The 27485-nt window shown below is 32.5% G+C and overlaps 1 protein-coding gene across 2 annotated transcripts in view; it reads left to right on the top strand.

Moving 5' to 3' along the window:
* Positions 1-26559, top strand: part of LOC132716025 (cadherin EGF LAG seven-pass G-type receptor 2-like) — a 59881-nt gene extending 33322 nt beyond the window's left edge. The window contains exons 10-34 of one of the 2 annotated variants that reach the window (XM_060699162.1): positions 423-604; positions 1245-1406; positions 1876-1989; positions 2479-2641; positions 2825-3090; positions 4576-4777; positions 5051-5247; positions 6197-6406; positions 8436-8628; positions 9018-9161; positions 9937-10042; positions 10282-10458; positions 11101-11230; positions 11589-11795; positions 12463-12683; positions 13004-13150; positions 14149-14317; positions 14531-14626; positions 15108-15348; positions 16013-16186; positions 16897-16941; positions 20535-20675; positions 21286-21456; positions 22458-22716; positions 24124-26559. In XM_060699162.1, coding sequence (XP_060555145.1) covers positions 423-604; positions 1245-1406; positions 1876-1989; positions 2479-2641; positions 2825-3090; positions 4576-4777; positions 5051-5247; positions 6197-6406; positions 8436-8628; positions 9018-9161; positions 9937-10042; positions 10282-10458; positions 11101-11230; positions 11589-11795; positions 12463-12683; positions 13004-13150; positions 14149-14317; positions 14531-14626; positions 15108-15348; positions 16013-16186; positions 16897-16941; positions 20535-20675; positions 21286-21456; positions 22458-22716; positions 24124-24148 — 4142 coding nt within the window. In that variant the 3' untranslated portion in view covers positions 24149-26559. The remainder of the gene's footprint in view (positions 1-422; positions 605-1244; positions 1407-1875; positions 1990-2478; positions 2642-2824; positions 3091-4575; positions 4778-5050; positions 5248-6196; positions 6407-8435; positions 8629-9017; positions 9162-9936; positions 10043-10281; positions 10459-11100; positions 11231-11588; positions 11796-12462; positions 12684-13003; positions 13151-14148; positions 14318-14530; positions 14627-15107; positions 15349-16012; positions 16187-16896; positions 16942-20534; positions 20676-21285; positions 21457-22457; positions 22717-24123) is intronic. The other variant, XM_060699163.1, reaches the window with a different exon arrangement.
* The last annotated feature ends 926 nt before the right edge of the window (positions 26560-27485 follow it).

The raw sequence follows: 27485 nt of genomic DNA, 5'->3' as shown, positions 1-27485 counted from the left end.
AACTTCAGTTGTGACATTTACTAACAGACAGACTTTACTAAACCTGTTTAAAAAGCTTTTTCTTGTTAAGGGAAGGTTGGTTGTTCTATACTGAAAAAAGAAATTGCTGCTTGTTTCTGAAATAATGCTCAAAGGGGTACCAGAGGCCTTCCTTTAGCAGAAAAATTTGAAAGTCCCTCCCCATCACCACCCTCCCCCTTCCCCACCCCCCCCCCCCCAAAAAAAAATAAAAAAAAAAAAATAAATAAATAAAAAAAATAATAAAAATAATGAATAAATAAAAAAGTAAACAAAATAAATTAATATACATGAAAATAAAAAAGTTGGAAACATTTGACTGGTTTACAAGCTTGAAAATTTATATAATGATATCACTGAAACATCTAGTGTAATTCAATGTGTAATTTGTATATATTTTACAGTGATTGATCCGCCGAGGAAGTTGAACGGAGATGGTTATTTATTCTTTGATAACAGTAATCAGCTTATTCCAAATGTACATTTTGGTACAAAATGGTATAACGGAATATCATTCCGCACTCGAGCACAGAATGGAACCCTCATGTTCATATCCGCTGAAGAAGGTGAAACAGTACATATTGAGGTAAGTTGATTTATTAATTATTCAATATTTTTACAAATTGAAGTTGTAGAAACAAAATGGATGTATAGAAAGACTTGTTTATGCCTCCAGTTACGAGTATATAGCTATGCCAGCCTTCACACCAAATACAGTCTAACTAGGCTTTATACTGTTGGTGGCCCTATTTTAACAATTTGATTTTGAAATATCCTAAATAACTAATAAAAGTTTTAGATGAATTGTTGTTACTTAATGCAGTAAACTCTGAGTTAAGGATAATATATTGTTGGTTTTTTTTTGGTTCAAACCTTTTGTTATCAAGTTCAATTATAGTTTTAACTTGTTTCTTTCATAATGTTTAACTTCTTAAAAAAGGTGTTTTTTTTAATTAAAATATGTATTCTTTAAATACTGAAATGTAAAATGCAGATGCAGTGTAACCACAGTATTACAAACTTAAGTTGCTTTTTTTATAGGTTTATTAATTTCAAGGATTAAACAAATTTGTTTACTAGTTGACAAAGTTTGGATAATACATGTATGATTTTAGATTAAGGAAAAAAAAGGAAAAGAAATCTTAACATATTAATAGGATATGTTTCTTTGAACTTATGTATTTAAATAGAAATATAACACACAAAACATTTTTACTTACTTACAGCTTGATGTTGGATATGTGAGTTATACATACACAAATAGGCTTGGATCTCAGACATTTGTGTTTGATTCTATAATGGTAAATGACGGAAACTGGCATTATTTTGAGGTCCGCTGGCCAGACAATGGAGACTTCATTATGATACTAGATTATGGACAGAGACAGGTAAAAATAAAATAAGTTTTCAGAATTGTACAAGTCATGTAGATAATATTGGTAATTTGTTGTTTTTTTTTAACTTTTTACCTGTGTAAATATATCGGAAAGTGGCTGTAATGACATGTTATTAAGTGCTGTATGAACACATTTGATGATATTTCTTTTTTCAAAATTTTAACAATTTTCGTGTTCATGTGTTGAATTCTGATTAAGTCCATGCTCTTGGGGGAAAACGGTAGCATTCACATTTTTAGCACTGTTCATGAACAGGCTCTGACGAACCAAGTCGGCAACATTTTCAATTTTGTCATTTTTGAGTGTTCTTTAGATATTCTGTTTTTCTCTAATTTAGCTACAAGCAGTAAGCCAGGGTAGCCTTCACATCTGTCTCCCTATATAATTCAATAGTTTTTTATATAGTAGAAAATAACAAAATGTTGTAAAATTCTCAATTATTTGATTTTGTTTTGTTTAGATTTTACATAAGATTCAGAGTACTCTAGAGCAGAAGAGTGTTATCAGTGTGTATGTAGGTGCCCTGAAGGTCGGAGTTGCTGAGGCTGAAAACCATTTCATTGGATGTGTAAAGGTAAGGCTTCATAGCATGTTTCTGTCATAATAGAGAAATGAAAATGGAAAGCATTGGTAACACTGCCTGACAATGAATCCAGGGTTAGAAAGTTGGTTCCCCTTCTACAACTAGAAATACTTAATGCTGCAATTTGTGCTCATTACAGAGCAAGTGACTACCTCCCAGAGAGAGATCCCTAGAAAAATGGAAAAGTTTACACTTTCTTGAACAAGTGGCTTGTTTTGGGGGTTTCAGGGGGTTTCAATAAGTAAATGTATAGCACACACACATGTGATTAACAGTTTTCCACTCAGGAATGTCTGGCTTGTGTTTTACTGGTATATCAGCAGTTACAGAGATTTTAAAATCAATTTTTTGCTAGTTTAAACATGGTTGGTATTTCTACTTGGGGGTCCACTACTGCCTGAAATAATGCCTAAAAAAATGCATTGTTTGTTGGATATTATGAATCAGTGTTAATAAATGTTCTATTTTCTTATTTTAAAGGACATGAATGTTGGTAACAAGGAGAATTCGGTGTTACAACGACCTATAATCTCTAATGCCCAGAAGGGATGTGCTTCAGGTGATGCTTGTAAAAGTAATCCATGTACCGCACGTGCAACATGTGTCAATGAATGGGAGGGATATACTTGCAAATGTCCAAATGGTAAGAATAAAGTGATATTTGTAAGTTTGTGAGAAATACTAGTTTTAAACAGGGATTCTTTTGTAAGATTATAAGTGTTTATTTGTTTACTTGCCAATTTGAACACATGTGAGATAAATGAAATATTAAAACCTAAAATTTCAAGAAATTCGAATAAAATTTATGATTATCGTCTATTTGCAGGCACTCTAGGACCAAACTGTGACAACATCTGCACAAATTACAACCCATGTCAGAACGAGGCTAACTGTAGACATCCATACGGTGGTAGCTATGAGTGCGAGTGTGGTCAGCTACAGTCTGGTAAATACTGTCAGATTACATCTCCCCGTTCATGTCCACAGAACTGGTGGGGAAATCCAGTGTGCGGGCCGTGCCCGGAAAATTGTACCAGTCAGAATGGGTTCAATCCCAGCTGTGACAAGACTACTGGAAAGTGCTCTTGTAGGGTGAGTTAGATTATTTGTCTTTATTATGATTATCATGAAATATTGTTGTATTGTTTAATGTTTTACTATATACTACATCTGATCTAGTATTTTCCTGTTTATTTGATGCATGTTTTCAAGGTTTAAAAAATTATGGAATTTCAAAAGCCAATTTTTGTTTACAAGTACATGTACATGGAGAATGGAATGCCATATAAATCAGGCTTAGTTTTAAGTTTAAAATAAAATTAAAATGTTTGGTTTTCATGATTATGACTATCATAAGCCAGTAAATGTTGAGCCCTCTACAGCATATATTGAATTACAATATTATTGTGCCAGATAATCTCTTTATCTTTGAATTTATTGCCAGGCTTATTTATTAGCTCGACTATTCGAAGAATATGAGAGCTATTGTAGTCGCCCCGGCGTCGGCGTTGGCGTCCGCGTCAGCGTCCGCGTCTGCGTTGGTTAAAGTTTTTTGTAAAGTCAAATATCTCAATCATTTCTTGAGATATTCAATTGAAACTTACAATACTTATTTATAGTAACAAAGTACATCAGATTGACAAGTTGGATAACTCTGCCTACAATATTGACACAATTATGCCCCTTTTTAACTTAGAAATTTTGGTTAAAGTTTTTTGTAAAGTCTGATATCTCAATTATTGCTTGAGTCTATTCAATTGAAACTTACAATACTTATTCATAGTAACAAGGTACATCAGATTGAGAAGTTGGATAACTCTGCCTACAATATTGACAGAATTATGCCCCTTTTTAACTTAGAAATTTTGGTTAAAGTTTTTTGTAAAGTCTGATATCTCAATTATTGCTTGAGTCTATTCAATTGAAACTTACAATACTTATTCATAGTAACAAGGTACATCAGATTGAGAAGTTGGATAACTCTGCCTACAATATTGACAGAATTATGCCCCTTTTTAACTTAGAAATTTTGGTTAAAGTTTTTTGTAAAGTCAAATATCTCAATTATTGCTTGAGATATTCAATTGAAACTTACAATACTTATTTATAGTAACAAGGTACATCAGATTGACAAGTTTGATAACTCTGCCTACAATATTGACAGAATTATGCCCCTTTGGAACTTAGAAATTTTGGTTAAAGTTTTTTTGTAAAGTCAAATATCTCAATTATTGCTTGAGATATTCAATTGAAATTTGAAATACTTTTTGATAGAAACAATGTACATCAGTTGCAAAATTGCATAACTCTGCCTGCAATATTTGCAGAATTATTTGCCCCTTTGAAACTTAGAAATTTTGGTTAAAGGTCTTCACAGATATTTACTTGAAACTCTCTCTAAGGCCTATAACATGAATTTATAAAAAAAATTAGCCCTTTTGTGATCTTAAAAAATTTAACATTATCAAGGCTCTTTTACTATCAAACACTTAGAATAGTCGAGCATGCTGTCCTACCGACAGCTCTTGTTTATTTATTTATTACCGTTATGGAATGAGTGCAATTTATGTTTTACAGGATAATTATTACAAGCCACAAGGGAGTTACGTTTGTCTGCCATGTAAATGCTATGGTCATGGATCCAAGGGTTACCAGTGTGACCCAGTGACCGGTCAGTGTCCGTGTATAGAGGGCGTTACTGGTCGTAGATGTAACCAGTGTCCGAGCAAGTACGCTGAGATTCGTCAAGATGAGGAAACAAAGAAATATGGATGTAGAGGTACATAGTTATATAAATAATGTTTTACTGAACAAAAAATTGCTGGTTTAAGGAGATAAGTAAGCTCTGTTGATAAGTTGTTATGGCTAGACAACTTTTTTACATTTTTCCCTATTCTATAAATTTGATTCCCCAAAAGATTCATGAAACTTGTGATAAAAGCTATCCGAATGGTTCATTACATTTTTCAGATTTTATGACAATAGTAAAGCGTTATAAATCATCATAATTTTGTGGATACATTTCTATCATTAGAGTATCTGTTTGTTTCAGTTGACTACGCAGCATGTCCAAGGATTTACTCACATGGTATGTGGTGGGATACTGAGATTGCCAATGTCATGATCACACAGCAATGTCCCGATGATGCGTTCGGAAGTGCCACCCGTAATTGTAGCGCCAACGGTCTGTGGCAGAAACCAGACTTCTTTAACTGTACCAGTAAACTCTTCAGTGACCATTTAGTTCAGGTAAGATCATGAAATTTTGTAAGCCAGTCATCTCATATACCTTTATAACAGATTTTATGTAGAAATCTATTGAATTATGTCAAGCTAGGTTTAGCATACAAACGAGATAAGAGGTCCTCAGTGATCAGTTGTTAAGGAGGCTGGGTTCAAATCTCTTACTCGTCACTACTGTAGGTTTGAATCTTGTAAGAAGCTTAGATTCTTTGAGAGGAGGTTTTCCCCAGGAAACTTACAAAACATTTATGGTTTTTCTCTTGTGCTCACTTGAGCCTTAAATATGCTGCAAAGTCATTATAATTATGACCCTTACAGTGTGACCTAAAATTCAACAAGATAATGAAATCAACTTGATTTTCTTAAAACAGATTTATTTTGGAAATGAGACAATCTGTTATACATTACCATAATGAATTACAAGGAACTGATTACTTGCAATACAATTGCATTTATATTTTCTTCCTAATCAGAAGCCTAGTTAATTAAATGTAAAAATGTTAGAATTCTTTATAATGTTTTTCTAGTTGATTGACAAAAAAATTACTTCAGATTTGATTGTGTTATTTCAAGTAATTTGATTTGATGGAAAGAAATTTGAAATGTTCTGTGTTGAGCTAATAACAGTAATTGTTTCTTTTTTAATCAAATTTATATTCAAAGTAAACAAAATGAAAGACATTAATGAATCAGAAATATTGTGGTGGCCATGAACTTTATAAAAAAGAGTCTAATCAGCTAGCATATTGAAGGTCAAGGGTTCAACTCAGGTGTCCTGTTGTGCAAAAATTAATGTACCGAGAAACACCTATGTGACCTAAGATCTTTCCTTATGAGTAAAGCCAGAAAGTCTCTATATGACATTAACAGTGTCACTGTGCTTAATTATTACTACCAAAAAAACAAACAAACAAAAAACAGTAATAATTTGATAATTTATTTTCTCTGTTTATAGATAGAGAAGATTGAATCTGGCAGTCTTAAGATCAACACATTTGTTGCGAAGACGTTGCTGGCATCGTTAGCCGACACTACGTCACAAATGGAGACCATGTACGGCAATGACATCAATATAACCGTCAGAATAATGAATAAAATCCTCGAATATGAGAACCAGCAGTCTGGACTGTATCTGACCAGTGAACAGGACAGCCACTACCTATCTGTAAGTTTGTTTATTATACTTGTCTCCTTAGTACATTATTGTTAGAAGGAGTGATACAGTTACTATCACCTGTTACCCATGGCAACTTTCTTATAAAGAGTGTCACTCATTTTATACGTTTAAGGGAAAGTGCGATGATGCATATGTTTTCCACATAGTATTATTTATTGGTACTTTAATGAGCACACATGAAACACTTGCAAGGAATTTTGATTACCTCACCTGAACACCTTGAAGTGATGTTCATTGGACTCACTAGAGGATTTAAAAATAACTCATTTTCACTGAATTTGTGGTCAAACAGTGTTACCCCCAAAAAAAATTCTTATATATTTCAAACATATAAAAAAATCATCTATCATAGTATATTAGTTACTAGTGTTTGTACAAAATTTAAGGTTAGTGGCAGTATAGCCTGATGGATAATTCATCAGACTAGTAATGTAATGATCACTAACCAAATGGGTTCAAACCCTGTCGGGGGTAAGGGGTTGTTTCCTTGAGCAAGAAACTTTACACTCATTGCCCAGTACTGGTTGGTTCCAGGCACAGATTCGAAAGTGTGTCTATAAGCTTCTAGCTTCCTTCTACATAATCAAACTCAAATTCTGTATATTAAGGTTTTTCATGTATCTTCTCTCAACCTTTTAGTTACAGGACTCAACTTGTCATGGAATTTTCACTGAAAATCTACAGGAATGAAAGCTACACCATTACTTTTTGTATTTTATTCTCTTCATGAAAATTAGTTCATTCTAACTTGACATTTCATTGCTCTTTATTGCAAATTTATTGCATTTTCTACATCATGCAAGACATGCACAATGTCCATGTTTTCCTGAAATTTAATTTTCATTCTGTGATACAACGTTAGATTTTTATAATTAAATGGTCGATTTCCTCAGTTGAACCACTCCTTGTAACATATTGATACTTTGTAGATTGTTGCATGTCTGTAAACAATAGTTCTAGTGTAATGTAATATAGAACTAGTGGAATGTTAGATGCATTGGCTTTGATTTCTTGCTAACATGCTCATCTTATAATTTATTTGAAAAAAAAAAATGTTGTAAAAAAGATATTGTTGAATTTAGTTCAGCAGACTAATCTTGATTTTATGTACTGCCATTAATAAATACAATTTATGATTTTCTTTAAGGTTTAAGGCACTTCCAGAATTCTTCCTTCTAGTAAAGGTTAAAAGTTGACATTTGACCTTAAAGAGTTGATGTGACTTAAGACCTAACTGAAAAAGAGGATGATATAATTCTAAGGGGCGTCCGTGGCTGAGTGGTTAAGGTCGTTGACTTCAAACCACTTGCCCCTCACCGCTGTGGGTTCGAATCCCGACAAGGACTTTGGATTCTTTCATGTGAGGAAGCTATCCAGCTAGCTAACGGAACGTCGATAGTTCTACTAAGGTGCCCGTTTGTGCCTGAAATAAGGTCTTTCTCCACCAGTAAAGCTGGAACGTCGCAATATGACCTATACTGTGTTGATGTGACGTAAAACCCAAATTCTAACACAACCCGCATTTTTCCCTATTGAACATAGAAGAACCGAAAGTGTGTGTTATTATGCTATAAAATCACTGTTTGACGTTCTATATTTAGACATGTGACTTAATCATTATACACGTGACGTAACCACTAAAAATGTGACGCGGTGACAATAAGTACGGACACAAATCAGGCGCAATTTAGCTAATTATCATGTACGGGCAGCATTTATTTGTTGATGTCTTGTTAGAATCGAAATAATATATCCAAATCGGTGATTTTATTGCTTGATAACATCACTGTTTGTCGTTCGGATGCGCATCATTATATCACTCGGGCTACGCCCTCGTGATATAATTCCCCGCATCCGAACTCCAAACAGTGATGTTATTGAGCAATAAAATCACAGTTTGGGATATATTATTTCTTAAACAAACTATAATGATATATGATATTAATATCATAATCTTTTAGTATATTTTTTTTCATAATCTATTATTTTAGGATTTTTTATATATTTTATATTTCAGAATGTTTTGACTGTACTCAGTGACATTTTACAAATTAAGAATGCTGGTGAGTGGTCAAGGTTGAATCATCAAGGAGTTGGAGCAGCGCAGTTACTTTCCAAACTTGAGACGTATCTTTCTACGTTATTATCTGCCCTTGAGTTGACTACAACAGAATCATCACGGCCATATAACGTTGTCACAGATAATATAGGTATTATTGCAGAATATATCCTGTTAAATTTTTTATCAGTTTTCTTAATTTTTAATAAAATTTTAGTTTATTTTGTTCCAATTTTTGTTCTTAAATGAAAAATATGTTACATTACTTAAAAATGATTTTCACAAGGGGGTAATATCACTTGATAAAGAAGTTAAATGTTTTGTTTGTATCTTTATGTATTATATGATAAATTATAAGAATTTCACACTGGAGGCAGTTTAAGATCGGAATATTTAGCTCGAGGGTAACTATTTACTGCAGTAACGAGGCTCTGCCATGTTTCAGCAAAACATCCGATAATTAACACTGAGACACCAATTAATGCCAATAACCAAAAAGGCGCTTGAAGTATAAACACTATGATTTTCATTATTTTACAGTGTTAAGTGTGGACTTTATCAACAAAAGTAATTTCTCTGGTCGCAGTATACCAAAGTTTAATAATATAGTGAAGACAAGTATGTTTGACGAGGACACAAATATCTATCTACCAAAATCTACTATCTCTGAACCTCCACTTAAAGGTAATGTATCTAAATTCAGTCATTTTGTATTAATGTTACAGACTCTTCAGCATTATTAGTTTTTCTGGATATACATGTACATATAAGTGGATATTTCTGCATGTTGAAAAGTTAGCGAATTTAAAGTTTCAGACATTGCATGTGAGGAAATATTAGCGAATCTTGTAAGGATCGAATTTAATGACAGGTTTGTTTTTATTTACGCTAGTGAAAATTTTAGCTATTGTCATTGGTTAGCAAAATTTGTAAATATTTCCCTGTCGCTAACTTAACCACTTATACAGTATGTAGTGCTTTACAATGTATTTTTTGCCTTTGGTATAACCTGACCACCATATAGTACAGTCAATGTAACTTAAAAACTTAAATATCTTTCATGAAGAGAAAAGAACCCAGAAGCTTTTATGTAATATATTTCCAATTTACATCAAGGTTGAACAGTAGATTATTGATGGTTCTCAAAAACCATTCAGGGGTTTTCAAAATTTTTATTTACCATTGGTAGCTGATATAATTACGATATTCTGCACCTTATCTAATCAAAATCGGTTGAGTAACAGCAAAGTTATTAATAAAAAAATACTTGTAACCGAAAAGTCACATGGTATGGCCACATTTGTCAATGCAAACAACAAAATACATGTAGTTAATTAATAGTGTGAAAACTAATTGATGTAGTAATTGCTACCTCATCTGAATCAATTCTTAATAATGTATATATTTTTACATCCTTCTTTCTAAGAAATGAGTGGTTCCAATGTTGTATATATTTTAGATTACCTTGGACCTGATCTGCTGACGACGCCAAAGGCATATGTCGGTTATATAATGTATAAACAACTGGGCGACTTACTACCAAAGCTCTACTCGGATAATGTCAGGTCAGTATTTCATAAAAGTTCAATTTTCTTTTGTATTTTTTTCTAGGATATGGTTTTAATGAAAAAATTTAACTTTTCTATGTGAAGCATTTAATTTGTAGCTTCTTTGTAAAGAATTTATGTAAAGAATTGAGAGGTTTTTTTTTCAAACTTTGACAATTTTTGTTGACTGTACATTTTGGAAATTTAAGAAGCTGTTTTAGATTTACATTACTGTTTATTTATTCTGATAATTGCAGAGTTTTGTCAGGTCGTCCGATGTCTGTGAACAGTCCAGTGTTTACAATATTAGTGAAAGATAATGGGAAGATAGTGAATGGTTCCCTCGATGACCCAGTAGTTATCACATTTAAACAACTACAGACTGGGAACCGGACTAGTCCACAATGTGTTTCATGGCAGTATGACTCCTCAGGGTATGTATATTTAATGGCTTGTAAAAATGAGGTTTTAAAAATCTTGCTTAAGCTTGATTTTTTCTATCCATGTGACCAGATGCAAGATCAGATGCAGTGGCTGAATTGTGATCTGGTGAATTCAAAGTAGCTTAGTGCTGTGAACTGGAGGGTAAGCTACAAAAACCACCAGATAAGCTGGCACATAGACTTGGCCATCTTTCAATCTGAACAAAATGATTAACGGTTAGGGAAAAATTCATAATATGTTCAAACTGACTGAATAGCAAAATATGCTGGCTGATCTTGGTCTGCACTGGTCCAAGTACTAGAATCTGTTGCCCCCCAACAGGCTAATGGTTAAATTCCATCATTATCAACATTATCCGCTGGCTTCCCTCTTGGGGCTTGAGATTCAAATTTGGTATAAAATTTGATTGATACAGTGTAATCTTTAATTACTGGTCAAGTATATATAAAAAAATATCAATATTTAACCTGATAAGCCCAAATGTTGACATTAACAATTGTTTATATTCATGTGTTGTTGATTTTTTCTATCCTAGATTCTATGTTTATATAATTATTTTTATATATTAATTTATCATATGTTAAAAGCTAGTACAAAGATAAATTTTATTGGTAAAACTGTATTTTATACAGGGCTGGTAGATGGTCAACAAAGGGATGTGTACAGACTGACAGATACACACTAGATACACATATGTATGTTAAATGTTCCTGTAGTCACATGACCAGCTTTGCTGTCCTTATGGATATTTCTGACCAAGAGGTTTGTGTTAGGTTTTGTACGATAGTTATGCTTACATATATATGGTGCTTTTTCAGTCAGTACAAGTTAATGTCTCAATACCTCTTTTTCCTTATTTTAAATGTAAATCTGAAGAATTTATCTTTTATTAACATATTTTTCCATTGTGAGTAGCATAAGTTTATAGGGATATTTGCAAAGAAATCAATAACATGCAGGTGTTTTATAAAAAAAAGCAACAACATTGGAGCAGTAATGTAAATTTTGTGTCCTACATTTGAAAAGAAATACATGTACATACTGGGATCCAGCATTTTTAATTTTCAAGAATAAGTGTTTTTACTATATTTCTATACTGGTTCGCTGTTATATTTTCCAGTATGTACCGGCGGAGCCAATAGCTGTAGAGATAGTGACCTATATCGGACTGGTTATTAGTATGGGATGTTTGGTGGCATGTTTTTTCCTGTTGTTTTGTCTGAAGAGAGTCCAGTGTAACACCAACAGTATACACATTAACCTGATATTTGTTATCTTTATAACATTGTTATCTTTCATCCTGGGCATCAACAAAACTGAGGATCAGGTAAATATATAATTTACCCAATTGTTAACTTCTATATTTAGTTTAACCCCTAACCTCCTAAATTTGTGCAATGGATTTGCCCTGCTTTGAATTTGGAACAGCCCATTCAACAGTTAAAGGGATGTCAATATAAAAATACTATGTTTACTTTTATACAACCTCCAAAATGAGTGTTATGGGATTTGCCCTACTTTAAATTTTGAACAGTCCATTCAACAGTTTAAGGGATGTTAATATGAAAATTCTAAAATTGAGCAACCAGAAGTATGGAACCTGCAGGCTAGACTGCACAGATATTCAGGCTGGCCTGGTTCTATACTGGTGGCAAAGGCAAACCACTTTCAAGTAGGGCAGGTTATGAGTTGAATTTGTCTAATTTGTATGGATTTGTAAAAGGAGTTGACTATATAACAAGTTGTTGGGAATTGTGATTATAAATGAAATAACTTATGCTGTGTGTTCTTTTCCTTTATATGCAATAAAAACACAGTGCTTAACCTGTACAGCTAGAAATGGCCATCTCACCATTATTGTTTTAATGTGACACTGAACTAGAAAAAAAGCAGTTTAAATCTGAATAATGGAATATTCATACTATCATCTACTTTCTGATAAGATTATGATTATTTAAATGTTTTTTTTTACTAGACTTTGATATTTTTTTCAGTTCAAATGCCGTTTGGTTGCCATAGCGTTGCACTATTTCTTCATGACTGGGTTTTCCTGGTTATTTGTGGATGTTTTACACATGTATAGAATGTTGACTGAGATTAGAAACATAGATGTTGGTTCAATGAAGTTTTATTACCTTATTGCCTATGTGATACCAGGTATCGTTGTCAGTCTAGCTGTTGGCCTAAACACCGAGGGATACGGCAATAAAAACTTGTAAGTTTCATGCCATGTAACTAAATACATACATTTCTAAACTTAAATTGCAAATATAATTGAACCAAAATCAAACCAATTGTGAAAATGTATCCAAATGCATGTATTATAAATTTTGGGGCATAATTTTTAAATAATTGAAATTAGGTTTTAAAGAATTTAGTTTTCTTGAAATATAGAGAAATGACCAGTATCTCAATATAATGATTAAACATAAAGGTAATTAAATATATATTAATTAAAAGTAAAGTCATGCATGTAAATAAAAAAGAAATATTGCAATTAGATTGATGATTAAAATTATTTATTTGTTATTTTAGTTGCTGGTTAATGATGTCTGACAAGTTTATATGGAGTTTTGCTGGACCTATATCAGTGTCTGTGATTATAAATATATTTGTACTGGTGTTGGCCATGAAGGCATCTTGTATGGAGAAGATTGGTGTGTCCGATACTGCACCTCTTAGGTAAATTCATTTGAGCCGTGTCACGACAAAACCAACAAAGTGCGTTTGCGACCAGCATGGATCCAGACCAGCCTGCACATCTGCCCAGTCTGATCAGGATCCATGCTGTTCGCTTACAAACCCTATAACAAGTAGAGAAACTGATAGCGAACAGCATGGATCCTGATCAGACTGTGCGGATGCGCAGGCTGGTCTGGATCCATGCTGGTCGCAAACGCACTATGTTGGTTTTGTCATGGCTTGGCTAATTTTGTACATTGTCTTACTTGTTTTATCCAAACTTGAAACTAAGGAATATAACTTTAAAAAGATTTTAGACAGGTTAAATGGCCAGTATAAATGGTTATAAACTAATATTGCCTAAGCACCAGGGCAAGTGTTACATAACAAACAACCATGGAAACAGGGTCATATAACCTGACTTAGGTCTGTTACTAAATTATAATATAGCACATTTTTCTTTATTTAGTTTAATAAATAGATTTGTTTTAGTTTGATTGTGTGTTGGAAGCTATAAGCTTATTGAAACACTCTCAAATCCTTTCCTGGAACCAACCAGTACTAAGCAATAAATGTAAAGTTTCTTGCTCATGGAAACAATCTCTTGCCTCTGACTGGGGCCAGCAATCCTTAGATTACTTCTCCTAAATGTTAACCACTTGGCCACACCGCCTCTATTTCTCTTTTTTTTGCAATAAAATAAATAATAAATCATAGATTGACAGCAGCTGTATTAATGAATGATATAAACATGGCCATTATCCAAAGAAACTTGACATAGGTGCAGTATTATAAATAAATATATGTATTTTTGTGCCTATGTAAAAACCAATCAAAATTTTGAGATTTTATTAGATATTGTCAAGTTAACATAGTAAAATCATCGTTCTTCAAATTAAAGAAAATTTCAGTATTTAATAATTGATAATATTGATAATATATTCATTAATATTTTATGATTATTAATAAAAAAAGATATATATATTTATATATTACAGGATTGGATTGTTTGCCAACATTATAATATTACTAATATGGGGTATAACGTGGGTATCCGGACTCTTGTCTGTGAATTACAACTATCAGGTTCTACATGTCATCTTCTCCTTACTGTGTCTTGCCCTCGGAGTGTTCATCTTTATCATGTACATCATCGTCAACTCTAAGGTAACTGTTGCCAAGGTTATTTTATACAGCCTTCCTTCTGTTTATCATTATTTTAGGGAAATTTAAAAAAATAAAATCAAATTGTAATCAATTTCAGTGACTGGTCTTCTATTAGATGTATTTCCTTATGTGTTTTGTTGATGTAATTTGAGTTATATTACATTTAATGATTTTGTATATTGACAAATAACAAATAGAATTTTATTCTATTAGGTGAGACATGAGTTGAAGAAGTTGTGGTATAGATTACGAGGACAGAAACTTGACCTTGATGATAATATTGGTGGAACTAGGAGCTCCCTTTATAGTGTAAGTTCTATAGAAATTACATGTTACTAATTTTAACCTTTTCTCAATGACTTAACACCATGATATAAAGAAGTGGGTGTAAAAAATTCAAAAATTTGTATAATGTATTTGCACTGTTTTGAATTTGTTGCTGTCCATTATAAAGCCAGAATTTAACAGCCAGGAGTACAGAATCCTATATGACTTTCCTGACTGTTTAATGTGGCTGAATTGTTTACATCTCTCTCTACTCGGGAATCTTGATTTTGAGAACTACTAAGTCCACAACCAAGTTTCCTTATACAGTTGTATAAATCTATTACTGGTTATAATTCAGATATTCCTGTAACAGATTGTGCATGATTAATAAGGGGACCTTTCATGCCTACAGAATTCCCCTCAGATACTAGAGTATTTTGTATTATAGTCATGTCATACATAAGACAAGAGATAGTATATTAGTAATGTCACTATAAAGATATCATAATTGATAACATTACAGAGGTCAGCATTGGCGTACAGAAATGACTCGTGTGACGGAGGACTAGCGAGAATCAATGTCGGGATATCAACAACGTCAACAACAAGTAGATCTACCAGCAAGAGTAGCGGTGGTCTATACAAGGGAGAGGATTATCTACGCAGCACGAGTACATCTACATCGGGAAATATGCCGCCAGTAAAATACCCACGTACAGATGGTCTTCCGCCACCTTATGGATATGACCCTGAAAACCCTGATGGTATTTTACTTTTGGTGACATAGAAAAGCTTTAAATACAAAATGTACTTGTAACTAAAATATGACCCTGAAAACCCTGATGGTATTTTACTTTTGGTGACATAGAAAAGCTTTAAATACAAAATGTACTTGTAACTAAAATATGGCCCTGAAAACCCTGATGGTCTTTTACTTTTGGTGACATAGAAAAGCTTTAAATATAAAATGTACTTGTAACTAAATTATGACCCTGAAAACCCTGATGGTATTTTACTTTTGGTGACATAGAAAAGCTTTAAATACAAAATGTACTTGTAACTAAAATATGACCCTGAAAACCCTGATGGTCTTTTACTTTTGGTGACATAGAAAAGCTTTAAATATAAAATGTACTTGTAACTAAATTATGACTACACTTTCACATAATTGGTCACTAACACCATTTTATAAATTGTACAAAAATGGTATATTTTCATCACTGAAAATTGTTATAATGGAAAGTAAATTATTTTTATTCTCCAATCCATGACTCAGATGTTAAAAGTTTTGTTTTGTTTTTACCTAAGATGAGTAAATCAGTGTTAAAATGTAAATTAAAACCTACTGTATGGGGGGGGGAGACAAAAAGTCTTTAATGAAACTCTGTTTTCAAATTCTATATTTCTTTTTCGGAACGATCTTTTCAGACCCAGATTCTATGCAGATACATCCTAAGAGGGAGAACAATGATTCCGATTCGGACAGTGAGATGTCGGAGCGAGTTAGTCTTGATCTCGCGTCAAGTCACTCCTCTGATGAAGAAGATGATATAGACGTACAGATGGACTGGGAAAGTCAGATCCCCAAAAATAAGAAAATAGGTAAGAACTTCAGCTAAAAAATGTTTTCTTTTTCTTTCTATTGTAGATTCTTTATATTTAATTTCATCCTTATTCTTTGCTTAGTTTTGCTATGGTAATCATTATTTGCACAAACTTAGCTTTACCTTAGACATCAAAGCTAAAACCTTTCTGGAATAATCCTTCATTTTATCATTTTACACTTGTAAACATTCCTTTAGCTTGACCTTTTAGAAAATAGCAGTGCCTTTGTTAAGTTAACAGTGCCATTCATTTAGGTAGTGTACATCAAAACATTTCAATACAGTATGCTTTAGATTTCCAACTCCCTTAATAGCCTGGTTACCACAAACTCGAAAGTTTTCACAAAATTTTGGCCAACTGATTTTATCTTCAGCTAAAAACATGTAAGTAGGTAATCATGCAAGTTTCTTTTTGGCCAAAGTGTTTTTGAAATCATAGTAGGTTATGTTTACAGTGGCTTCCACTTTCTGTCTTGACTACATCCATTCATTCATAAGAAATACATGTATTGATCAAAATATCTTGAGTATCGTGTTTTTTACCATGTTTATTCGACACCAACATATTAAGATGGTTGGCTACCATTTCACAGCTTATTTTTCACTTTCATTTATATTGCCAGCTTTTCTTGTTTTGTTTTTTTCAGCAGCTTATTTAATTTTGTATTTAGCTTAAAGTGTTTTTGTTTTTTGCCCATTTTCATTTAGATTGCCAAGAATTACTCTTTCATATGAACAAGTTAATTCCAAAAGGTAATAGGGAATGGTTATGTTTAAACTGTTTGATTTGATTTCAAAGTTGTTTTATACTTGTATTATATGGGAGAAAATGGCAATAAAATGATTAAATATATTATTTTGGCAGTATTTTCTATGGGAGGCAGGATGATTTAAGTGAAAAACTTTTATTTTAATGTATTAATGCATCAATATTCTTTTATCTGACAAGTGGGAATTTTTCTCCACCAATTTCAGCTGGAAAGTTATCTTGACAAGTAACTAAAACAACATCGACAGAAAAAAAATAAATTAATATATAAATGTAAGTGATACCTATCTGTCTCTGTGCTGCGTTTTAAACATTATTATGATAGATGCTCTTGTTTTTGAAATTCTTCAGAAAAATTGGGAGTTGAAATTTTATATTTTATTTTATTGCCATTGGTTTTATTCACCTTTTTATGCCACCGCAGCATCTGCGATGCGGTGGCATATAGCGATTCACCTGTGTGTGTGTTTGTTTGTGTGTGTGTGTGTTATATAGATTATATAGTGAACTTAAAAAATCTTCTTGTAAAAAACCACTTGTCCAATTTCAACCAAACTTGGCAGGATTGATCCTTGGGTGAAGGGCTTCCAAAGTTGTTCAAAGAATTTCATTCCATGCAGAAATCTGGTTGCCATGGCAACCAAAAGGAATTATAAGAATAAATTAAAAAAATCTTCTTGTAAAGACCCAAAAGGCCTAGAGCTTAGATATTTTGCATAAGGCATTGTCTGGTAGACCTCTACCAAGATTGTTCAAATTATAACCCTGTGGTCAAAATCAAGCCCCGCCCCGGGGTCATTGATTTTTACTATATGTACATATAGTAAAAACTTAAAATAACTTCTTGTAAAGACCCAAAAGGCCTAAAGCTTAGATATTTTGCATAAGGCATTGTCTGATAGACCATTACCAAGATTGTTCAAATTATAGCCCTGGGGTCAAAATCGGCCCCGCCCCGGGGGTCATTGTTTTTCACTATATGTACATATAGTAAAACTTTTTATCTTCTTGTAAAGACCCAAAAGGCCTAGAGCTTAGATATTTTGCATAAGGCATTGTCTGGTAGACCTCTATTCAGATTGTTCAAATTATAGCCCTGGGGTCAAAATCGGCCCTGCCCCGGGGGTCATTGGTTTTCCTTATATGTATATAGTAAAAACTTAATAGTAAAAAATTTCTTCTAGCAATTGACAAATGCTAGAGGTTAGATATTTTGCATGAAACATTGTGAAGTGAACTTCAATCAAGATTGTTCAAATTATAGCCCTGGGATCAAAATTGCCCCTGCCCTGGGGTCATTGATTTTCAATATATACATACATGTATAGTAGAAAATCAAAAAAATCTTATGTCTGAAGGTACAAGGCTTAGAGCTTGAATATTTGTTAAATGATATCATCTATAGGTACTCTACCAGAGCTGTTCAAATTTTGCCTCTTGTGTCAAAATTAGCCCCGCCCTGTGGGCCATAGGTCCTTATATGTATATAGTAAAAACTTAAAAAATCATCTTCTCTAAATTTACAAAGGCTAGAGTTAAGATATTTTGCATGAAACATTATGTAGTGAACCTCTAGCAAGATTGTACACATTATAGCCCTGGGGCAAAATTGGCCCCACCTCCAGGAGTCATTGATTTTCACTATGTACATATATTAAAAAAAATAAAAAAAATTTTTTGTCTGAAGGTACAAGGCATAGAGCTTTGATGTTTGCTATATAATATCATCTATGGGTTCTCTACTAAAGTTGTTTTAATTATGCCCTAGTGTTAAAATTGGCCCTGCCCAGGGGCAGTGATTCTCATTATGTTCAATAGTAAAAACAGAAAATAAAACAAATCTTTTCTGAATGGGAGAAAGCTACAGCTTAGATATTTGACTTGAAATGTTGTTTGGTGGACCTGTATCAAGATTGTTTTGAATTAAACCCTTGGGTCCAAAATTTTGCCTTGCCCAAGGGGACAGTGACCTACTTTCTTGTCCTTTGATGTACAGCAATGAAATTTTGACCATGTGCACAGTTTTAGTTGTAAATTGAACTTTGATATCAGGTGACCTAGATTTTTGATGATGTGACCTACTTTCTTGTCCTTTTATGTACAGCTATAAAATTTGAACCATGTGTACAGATTAAGATGTTAAGTGAACTTTGATTTCAGCTGACCTAGATTTTGACAAAGTGTCTTACTGTGTTGTCCTTTGATGTAGTCATGCAATTTAGGCTGTGTGAAATATGACCATCAAATACACTAGACTCAAGTGCATTGATATATTCCTACTCTGATCTTTTATTGAGTTAACAACAGATTTAACCACTAATCTGATAATAAGAATTAGATAGGTCAGGGATCTATGCATTATGACAATCTTCAAAATTGTATATAGAAACAAAAAAAATCTGTTCCTACACTACTATTTAGTGTTGTATTAATGCGGTGGCATAGCATTTTTCTCAAATGCAATCTTGTTTTTGTTTGTTTTTTATTAAACTGGATTATTGGTATTAATGTCATTATTTTCATGTAACATCACTTTTATTGTTGTGAATGTGTTTACCATTGTTTACATCACTTGTTTTTATGAATGCATTATACATTTATATCATACATATATTAGAAATCCATAAGTCACAATCATGATATTTGTGGAATTTTAAGGTAATACTTGTGTCATAACCTTAACATTTCTCTTTTTTTTGGACGTGGGGGGCACAATTTGTCATATTGTATCACAATTTGTCACATTATCTGTATTTGTTAATATGATAACATATATAAAAGCATCTCTAGTACAAAGAGCAAAAAAACAAAACAAATCTTTGTCAACTAAATGCTTATCAGAAAGGTATTATGCATGGCAAGCAATTAATTTGGCTACTAAAGACAATCCACCCATATTCAGTGACTGAGATAAATATATATGTATGGTAAAATTCCCTCTATTAACAAAACTTTTATCAAATCTTAACAAAATGGTATTGAGGACCCTTTATATTCAAAAGAAAAAAAATTGCATGAGTAATGTTGAAGCAGATATTGTATGACCGATGTGTTCTATAAATAGTGCACAGTGAAACCTTTGATGTGTAATCAATTTATATGTTCTTTCAATTATTTTGACATGAACCACTTATATAGCTGCAAACAGATCTATGATTTGATGGTTTACATGATAATAGGGTACTGTGTGATTTGATGGTTTACATGATAATAGGGTACTGTGTGATTTGATGGTTTACATGATAATAGGGTACTGTGTGATTTGATGGTTTACATGATAATAGGGTACTGTCTGATATTTTTAATGTTCAGAAACCTAGGTAGTATAAACATTGTATGTAATTATCTATCTAAGGGCTGATACCATATTGTCATGGCTACTAACATTGGAAAATATAGACAACCTTAGTTAGATATTCATAACTTATGTATTTATAAGCTCATTCAGAGGATATTTAATTATTTCAAAAATTTGTATTTTTAGAAAACTATAAATTTGTCCATAGTTTCTTTAACTAAGTGAAGTTATAGTGATAATTGCAAGGGAATTTACAGTAATAATTGTGTTTGTTTATAGAAGAAGCCAAAGAGCAAATGAGGAAAAAGAAGGAAGAATTTCTGCAGCAACAGCAGCAACAACAACAACAACAGCCATCCCCGATGGCCCCTTCAAGTCAACATCAGTATCATAATCCATTTGACCAACATATATATGCTGGTATAATTACATTATCTTCTTTATAACAAGTCTAACAGTGTAAAGAAATGAGCCGCATCACGACTAAACCAACATAATGGGTTTGCGACCAGCATGGATCCAGACCAGCCTGCGCATCCACACAGTCTGATCAGGATCCATGCTGTTCGCTTACCAACTCTATTACAAGTAGAGAAACTGATAGCAAACAGCATTGACCCTGATCAGACTGCGCGGATGCGCAGGCTGGTCTGGATCCATGCTGGTCGCAAACGCACTCTGTTGGTTTTGTCATGACGCGGCTCAAATACTTTCTGTAACATGGTTTCACAATATCTTGATTAGTCTTCTTTTTACCTCTTTTAAAGTTTTGTAGTGTGATGTACATGAATGTAGTTTAATTTTTTCAGTTAAAATGGTCTAAAATGAAACCTATATTTGGAAAGACTAGTCTTGGTAAGTTATCAGACTCACTTGTGTTAAAATTACCATAAAATTGTTTAAATACGAATATCAAATGGTGGTCTTTATGCTTTAATATTTGTTTGTAGTTGGTTGCTCACAAGCTTGACCGCATTAAATGAAAGAATTGAGGATGTAAGAAAATACATAATAAAAATCTTGTTTTCAGGACCACCATCACCGAAGTATTCACCTAAACCTTTACATGCTCCGGGACACTGGCCAGGTGATCCACAGTTGTCTGGTTACACCGGTAGTGACTCCGAGTATCGAACATCTGACCATCCTACGTTGTCAAGTACTCAACCAGATGTCACTTTACAAACACCAGAATATAAAGGTAGTGCTAAATACGGGCCTGGGATGTTTTCTCACTTTCTCCAGCAACAATAGGGCATTATGAGTGTGTATTAGGTTTCCAGATGTAAAACAATGCAAAGACTTTTTTTTACATAGCAGACTGGTACCCGGCACAGGTTTCTTACATCTTAAATTGGCTCCTGGCTTACAAGTGGGCAATAAGAGTGTGTAATAAAAATAAGATTAGGTAGTCAAACGTGAAACAATGCATGGACTTTTTTTTACATAGCAGACTGGTACCCTGCACAGGTGTCTTGACATCAAAAATTGGCTCCTGGCTTAAACATTGTTTTAGAGTTGATTGTCAAAAATCAAAATGGTTAAATGAAGGATTGTATGCTTCCATTTTTGTTCTATATTTTGGGTTTAATTTTCTTCATAGTGCCCACCCAATTTTCATTTTTTGTCAAAGATTTTATTTAATGACTTTGAATACTTTCCAGTGCAATGGGAGACAACTTTGAAACATATTTCTGTAAATATTTCCTTGTTAACAAGTAATGTATTTTTGTTGTACTTGAATTTCTGTATTGATTTTATACTACAAGTTAGTCACAAAGTACTCCCATCGACAATTTATTAAATCTGTACTATATTTATTTGATTTTCAGTCATTTATTGTTGTGAAACAAATTTATTTTGTACATATAAGTTTATATATATTTTAAAGTATATGATTATATTGTACAGAGATATTACGTATAAAAGTGAATATTGTAATGAATTGTAAATAGATGCGTTTTGTTTTTTGTAAGAAACATTTCATTAAGTAAGTATGAAATGATGAAAAGAATGTGTTTTTAAGTCATTTAATGCACTGCCTATAAAACAGATTAGATATACCACTATTCTGATCTTCAATATTGTTATGATGTTTCTTATCTATGGCCTCGTTTAAACTCAGCAATATAGCTTTTGTATTATTTTATTTAATTTTTTATGTTTTTTTTCACATGTGTTTGCTTTATGAAATATATTTAGGCAGGGAATTTAAGATAGCCACACCTAGACGGACAAACAGTATCATGAACGAATCCATGAGTAGCTCTGGAAATTCTCACACACCCATGGGTTCCCCACAGGTGGTGCGAGCCCCACAGGAGGCCCCTCGAAGTCCCGTACAAAAATATAACAGCCCCCTACATAGTCCAAGAGATCTAAGCCCAACAGATCTTAGTCCAAGAGATCGTATGAAGGTCAAAGTGCTCACACATAGAGGTAGTGTGTCCTCAGACTCAGAGTAAGTTTATACCCCTTTCTGAAATTTTGTACTGGACTTTAGTCACTTTTGTTCAGGAACAGTCCATTTCAGCATCAAAATTTAAAAATATGTTTCCATAGAAACATCATACATGATCTTACATCAAAGGGAAATCATGACTGGATCAAGGTTTTTGTTAATATATTTATGTTTGATAATAATCCTTAAAGCCTTTGGTGTACCGTATTATTTTCACCTTTAATTTCTCCATAAAGTTGCTTTAACATTAAAGTAATTCTGCCTTGTAGGATATCTGTAAACTATAATGAAAATCTGTTTATAATATGATTACAGAATGTTTGGATTTCATTGGGGTAAAGGGTGGGGTGGGAAGTAAAAAGGATTTTATTCAGAACGAAAGTCTTGTTCATTTAAATAGATATCCTACAAGCTTCGGTTCAGGCAGGAATATATCTTTTCAGTTCTTCCCTCTTGCATGTTTTAATACTTTCTTTATTTCACTAAAAAATAAATATTTTTTAGTTTTCTTACTACTTTAAGAAAGAGTCTGCAAAGATAATGAGCATGGGCACATGTAACATCTTAATAATAAAAATTTTTCAAGTCTATATGTTTACAAACATTGAGTAGGTTATACAGTATTTTCTTATATTCCTGCCTATATTTGTTGCATGATTTTCCTTACATCATCTTAACTCACTGTTCAGTAATGACAATACAAGTATAATTTTGTTTTACTCACTATTGTTGTGTTGTTGTTTGTTTTTTTTTAAAAATAAACACATTTACAGATAATGAATTAAAAACTTGGCACATAGTTATATGGGAAGTTATATGTACAGAATATTAGAGAGGAATAAATAATTTAATTGTGCACTTTAGATTTACTGCGACATGATTCAAGGAAAATTATCCCTTTCAGTTGTATAGTTATAATAACTTCAACAGAAGTATAAATTTATGTAGTATTTATAATTATGTTAGCATCTCAAAAGCATGTGCCAAGTGTGAATGTTTGCTTAATTTATTTTGGGAAATAAACTGGAGATCTATTTATGGAAAATATAATTGTAAGAATTACCATGGTTACAGACGGAAATACAAGATAATGTATTTTAGAGATATAGAGGAACTAAGTCTTGTATATTTTTAGTAAGTTCCCTGTGGACATATAAGATCTGAAAGCAAGATTCAAAATATCCTGGACCCTTCCCTCGCCATTGACAAGAAAAATAAATAGGGGCCTCCTCAGCTGGCAAAAAAAAATCTTTTTGAAGCGATACGGCCCTTTATTATGAAAAATAGTAACATAGTCTCAAAAATTTTAATAAGGAATTGATCTCTGGTTTATATGCCTTGCAGTTTTTGTTTTGTTTGCCTTATTGCATGTTGTAACTTTTGGTTTGTTTTTTCTCTAACTTCCAGATGCAGTCATGAAACATGTGTTTGATGATAACCCACCCACCTTGTGATATTTACTATAAGGGTTTTAAGGAAAACTGCTCATGAAATTCTGTTTGCTAAACTGTGCAAATCTTGGTGAAAATTGGTGCATTTGATTATAAATTGTGCTGCCATTTGTAACTGTTTCAATAAATGGCATTTAATGGGCGTGACTGATATAGCAGGGGAAGTAATCCAGTATTTTAAGAGTCTGACTAGAATTGTTTCCCTTTGGCATGTGGTTTAAATGTTGACCCAATTGACTTAATTCATCAGTGCTACATAAGCATTGTTTGGGACCTATATTTAGCGCATGGAGGTGCAGTGAAATTGCGGACCATTTTTGTGATACTGTTTGATTTATATATATTGCCAACTAGACTGCAATGTTTGGACATTTACTGAAAACTTAGGTTGTATATTTCTGTGATGGGGGAAAAAGTGTATACATCATTAGATGCATAAAATTATGAGTAATTCATGTGAAATATATATGAAATATATGTGATCAAGAATAGAAAAACATCTGAAGAACAGGATTATGCAATCAGTGGAAGTAGACAGATTGTGTAATGTAAGTTCAGAGTGTGTGTGTGTACACATTATTTTTTTAGGCATATTTAGGATTGCCTTACACAGCATATTTTTGTGTATTTAATTAAAGTAATTCAGGTTGTGAAGTGTTGTTGATATATCTATTCTATTACATAGAATGTCAAGAAAGTCCCACCTTTATGAAATCCAGAATTTTTTTGTTTTTACTTTTTTGAGAGAGGAAGAACAAATCAGCTTTGATAATTATTGTGGAAAAAAATGAAATTTGAGCTCATAGAAAAGTGAAGACTTCTAGTAAAAAAGAGCTTGATTAAATATGAATTGGAGCTAAAGTAAAGATAGATGTGTGATTTGAGTTCATATAACTTAAACTCTTAGATTTGTGATTAGATGGCCTACATTGTGAAAAATTGTGTGAATGTTAGCTCCTAGAATAGTGAAGAAATGAGAGTCTTTGATTTTACAGAATTTTGAATAGATATGTGAATTTGAGCTCAAATATCCGTCATGCCAGATGAACATTTGAACAATTTACTCGGTGATTTTTGGTAAACCAAAGAGCATAATAATGGTTTTTTATACAAAATTTATTTTACATGATTTGGCTTTAAAGGAGTTGCATATTTTATTCCATTTTTCATTCATGGTTGAAAAAATCATTATTCATAAGTTTGTTCATAAGGAAACAAATCTTAAAAAGTAACTATACATAGTAAAGAATCGCTAACATCTTTCCCTCTTGCAGTTTTATGTATATTTAAACTTGGCTATTATTTATGTATGTGTAGTTGTATTAAAATAATTTGATCTCAGTTTTGTAAGTTTATTGTTTCCTTGAAGATTTTTCATTTATTAAGTTAGTAAAAGGAGAAATGTTAAAGAACATGCTCACAGTAAGAAGTGTAAGAACATGTTAAAGTAAAGAATGTGAGAACATGTTAAAATAAGAGTCATGTTAATAGTAAGGAGTGTGAAAACATGTTTAAGTAAAATCTGTGAGGACATGTTAAAGTAAGAAGTGAGGAAACATGTTAAAGTAAGGAGTGTGAAAACATGTTGAAGTAAAAAGTGTGAAAACATGTTGAAGTAAAAAAAAGTGTGAAAACATGTTAAAGTAAGAAGTATGACAACATGTTGTACATGTTAAAGTACATTCCTTTTATTTTGTGTTTGTGCCATAATACATTTTGTTTAGTAAACTGTTTGAACACATTTCAATTTCATTTTTATCAATGAAAATTTCTTATAAAAATCATCAGTTTGGTTTGGAAATTATAAATTTGTTTGAACTACTTGTTGCAAAACTGACATTTCTCCCTTATTTTATGCAGATTTTAAATGATTAAGAAAAAGTCTCTTAATTTAAAAGTAACTTTATTTATTCGTATGGAAATAACAACTTTATCAGGTATAAAACAAGAATTTAATCTATACTGATATAAGGTGATAATTTGACAAAAATTGAACATAGTGCAAGCTTTTGAATGTAGACAATGTTTTTTTGTTGTTTTTTTTCAGGCAGGATAAACTGTTTCAATGTATGTCATGTTTATTTTCATGAAATTTTGCAATGTATAAATTTCCTTGTTCAAAATCATGACATTTTATAATGACATTGTGTTCTTATGACATTCACCATTTTCCTGTATAAATAATTCAATATATTTACTTGCTTTGTTAGCATTTAAATGCATTTTTGTTTTGTAAATAATTCTGTGAATTGTACCTATAGATGTATTTATTTATATGTTGATTTTTTATGAAATATTCCACCAAGCTTGTTTAATGTGACGTAAATGAAACCTTTTGTAAAATAAAATGTTCCTAAAACAGGAAATAAAACTAATTCTACAAATGATAAAATTGTGTTTGTTTACTTATTTTGATACCTGAAAATCTAGGCCTTGTCTGATTATTACAACTTTAGTACACTTTTCGTTCCTGCATTTGTCATTATGACAACTATTCAGCTTTACTATTGGATGGTGTCAAAGGTTGTCAGCCTGTCCAAGTACCCGCTTAGCTCAATCAAGTTAGCATTTGATTTTTTAATTCAAGGGTCACAGGTTTGATCCGTAGGTGAGGTGAAATTACTCCTTGACCATTGATCTTGGACAATGTGTCCATTGGTCACTTGTCTTTCACCCCCAAATAAAAAATCAAATAAAAGTGTGTTAATATTACAAATAAACTAAGCATATAATGGGCAACTGGGTGGGACAACCTACAAGCAAGCTGATAAAAATCCTCTGGAGTCTAGTTCTTTTTTATGACCCATAAGGGCGGCATATAGTAATCACACTGTCCGTCCTTCCATCTGGTAATCTTGTCCACGCTTCATCTCCAATGCCGCTGGGGGAAATTCAGTGAAACTTCACAAGAATGATCAGTGCCATTCTTAGTTGTGCATATTGCTGGCACGTTCCACTCCGCTGCACAAAATGGCGGCCAGAGCTATAAATAGTAACATCTTTTTTTTTCTTTTTTTTAAAAAGACTAGGCCTATTTCTCCAATACTTCTAATGGAATAAATGAAATTTTAGGAATGATATAATCAAAAGCGGTCATGCATATATTACTAGATTTTTGGCATATATTGGGGATATTATATCAAAGTTTCCTTTCGGGGGCATAGGTCACTCTTCAGTTACAGCTTTTGTTATATGCCTAAAGAAACATTGGTGTTGTCCATCTGTCCTTAGACAATTTGTTTCTGCAGGATATCTTACAAAGGATTTCAATGAGTCTGATTTTCTCTGCAATCAATTTATTATTCACAAACTTATGCC

This window comes from Ruditapes philippinarum, unplaced genomic scaffold, assembly GCF_026571515.1.
Source record: "Ruditapes philippinarum isolate M1 unplaced genomic scaffold, ASM2657151v2 ctg957_1_1_1_1, whole genome shotgun sequence".
In the NCBI taxonomy this organism is placed as follows: Eukaryota; Metazoa; Mollusca; class Bivalvia; order Venerida; family Veneridae; genus Ruditapes; species Ruditapes philippinarum.
This window is presented reverse-complemented; position numbering and strand designations above follow the sequence as displayed.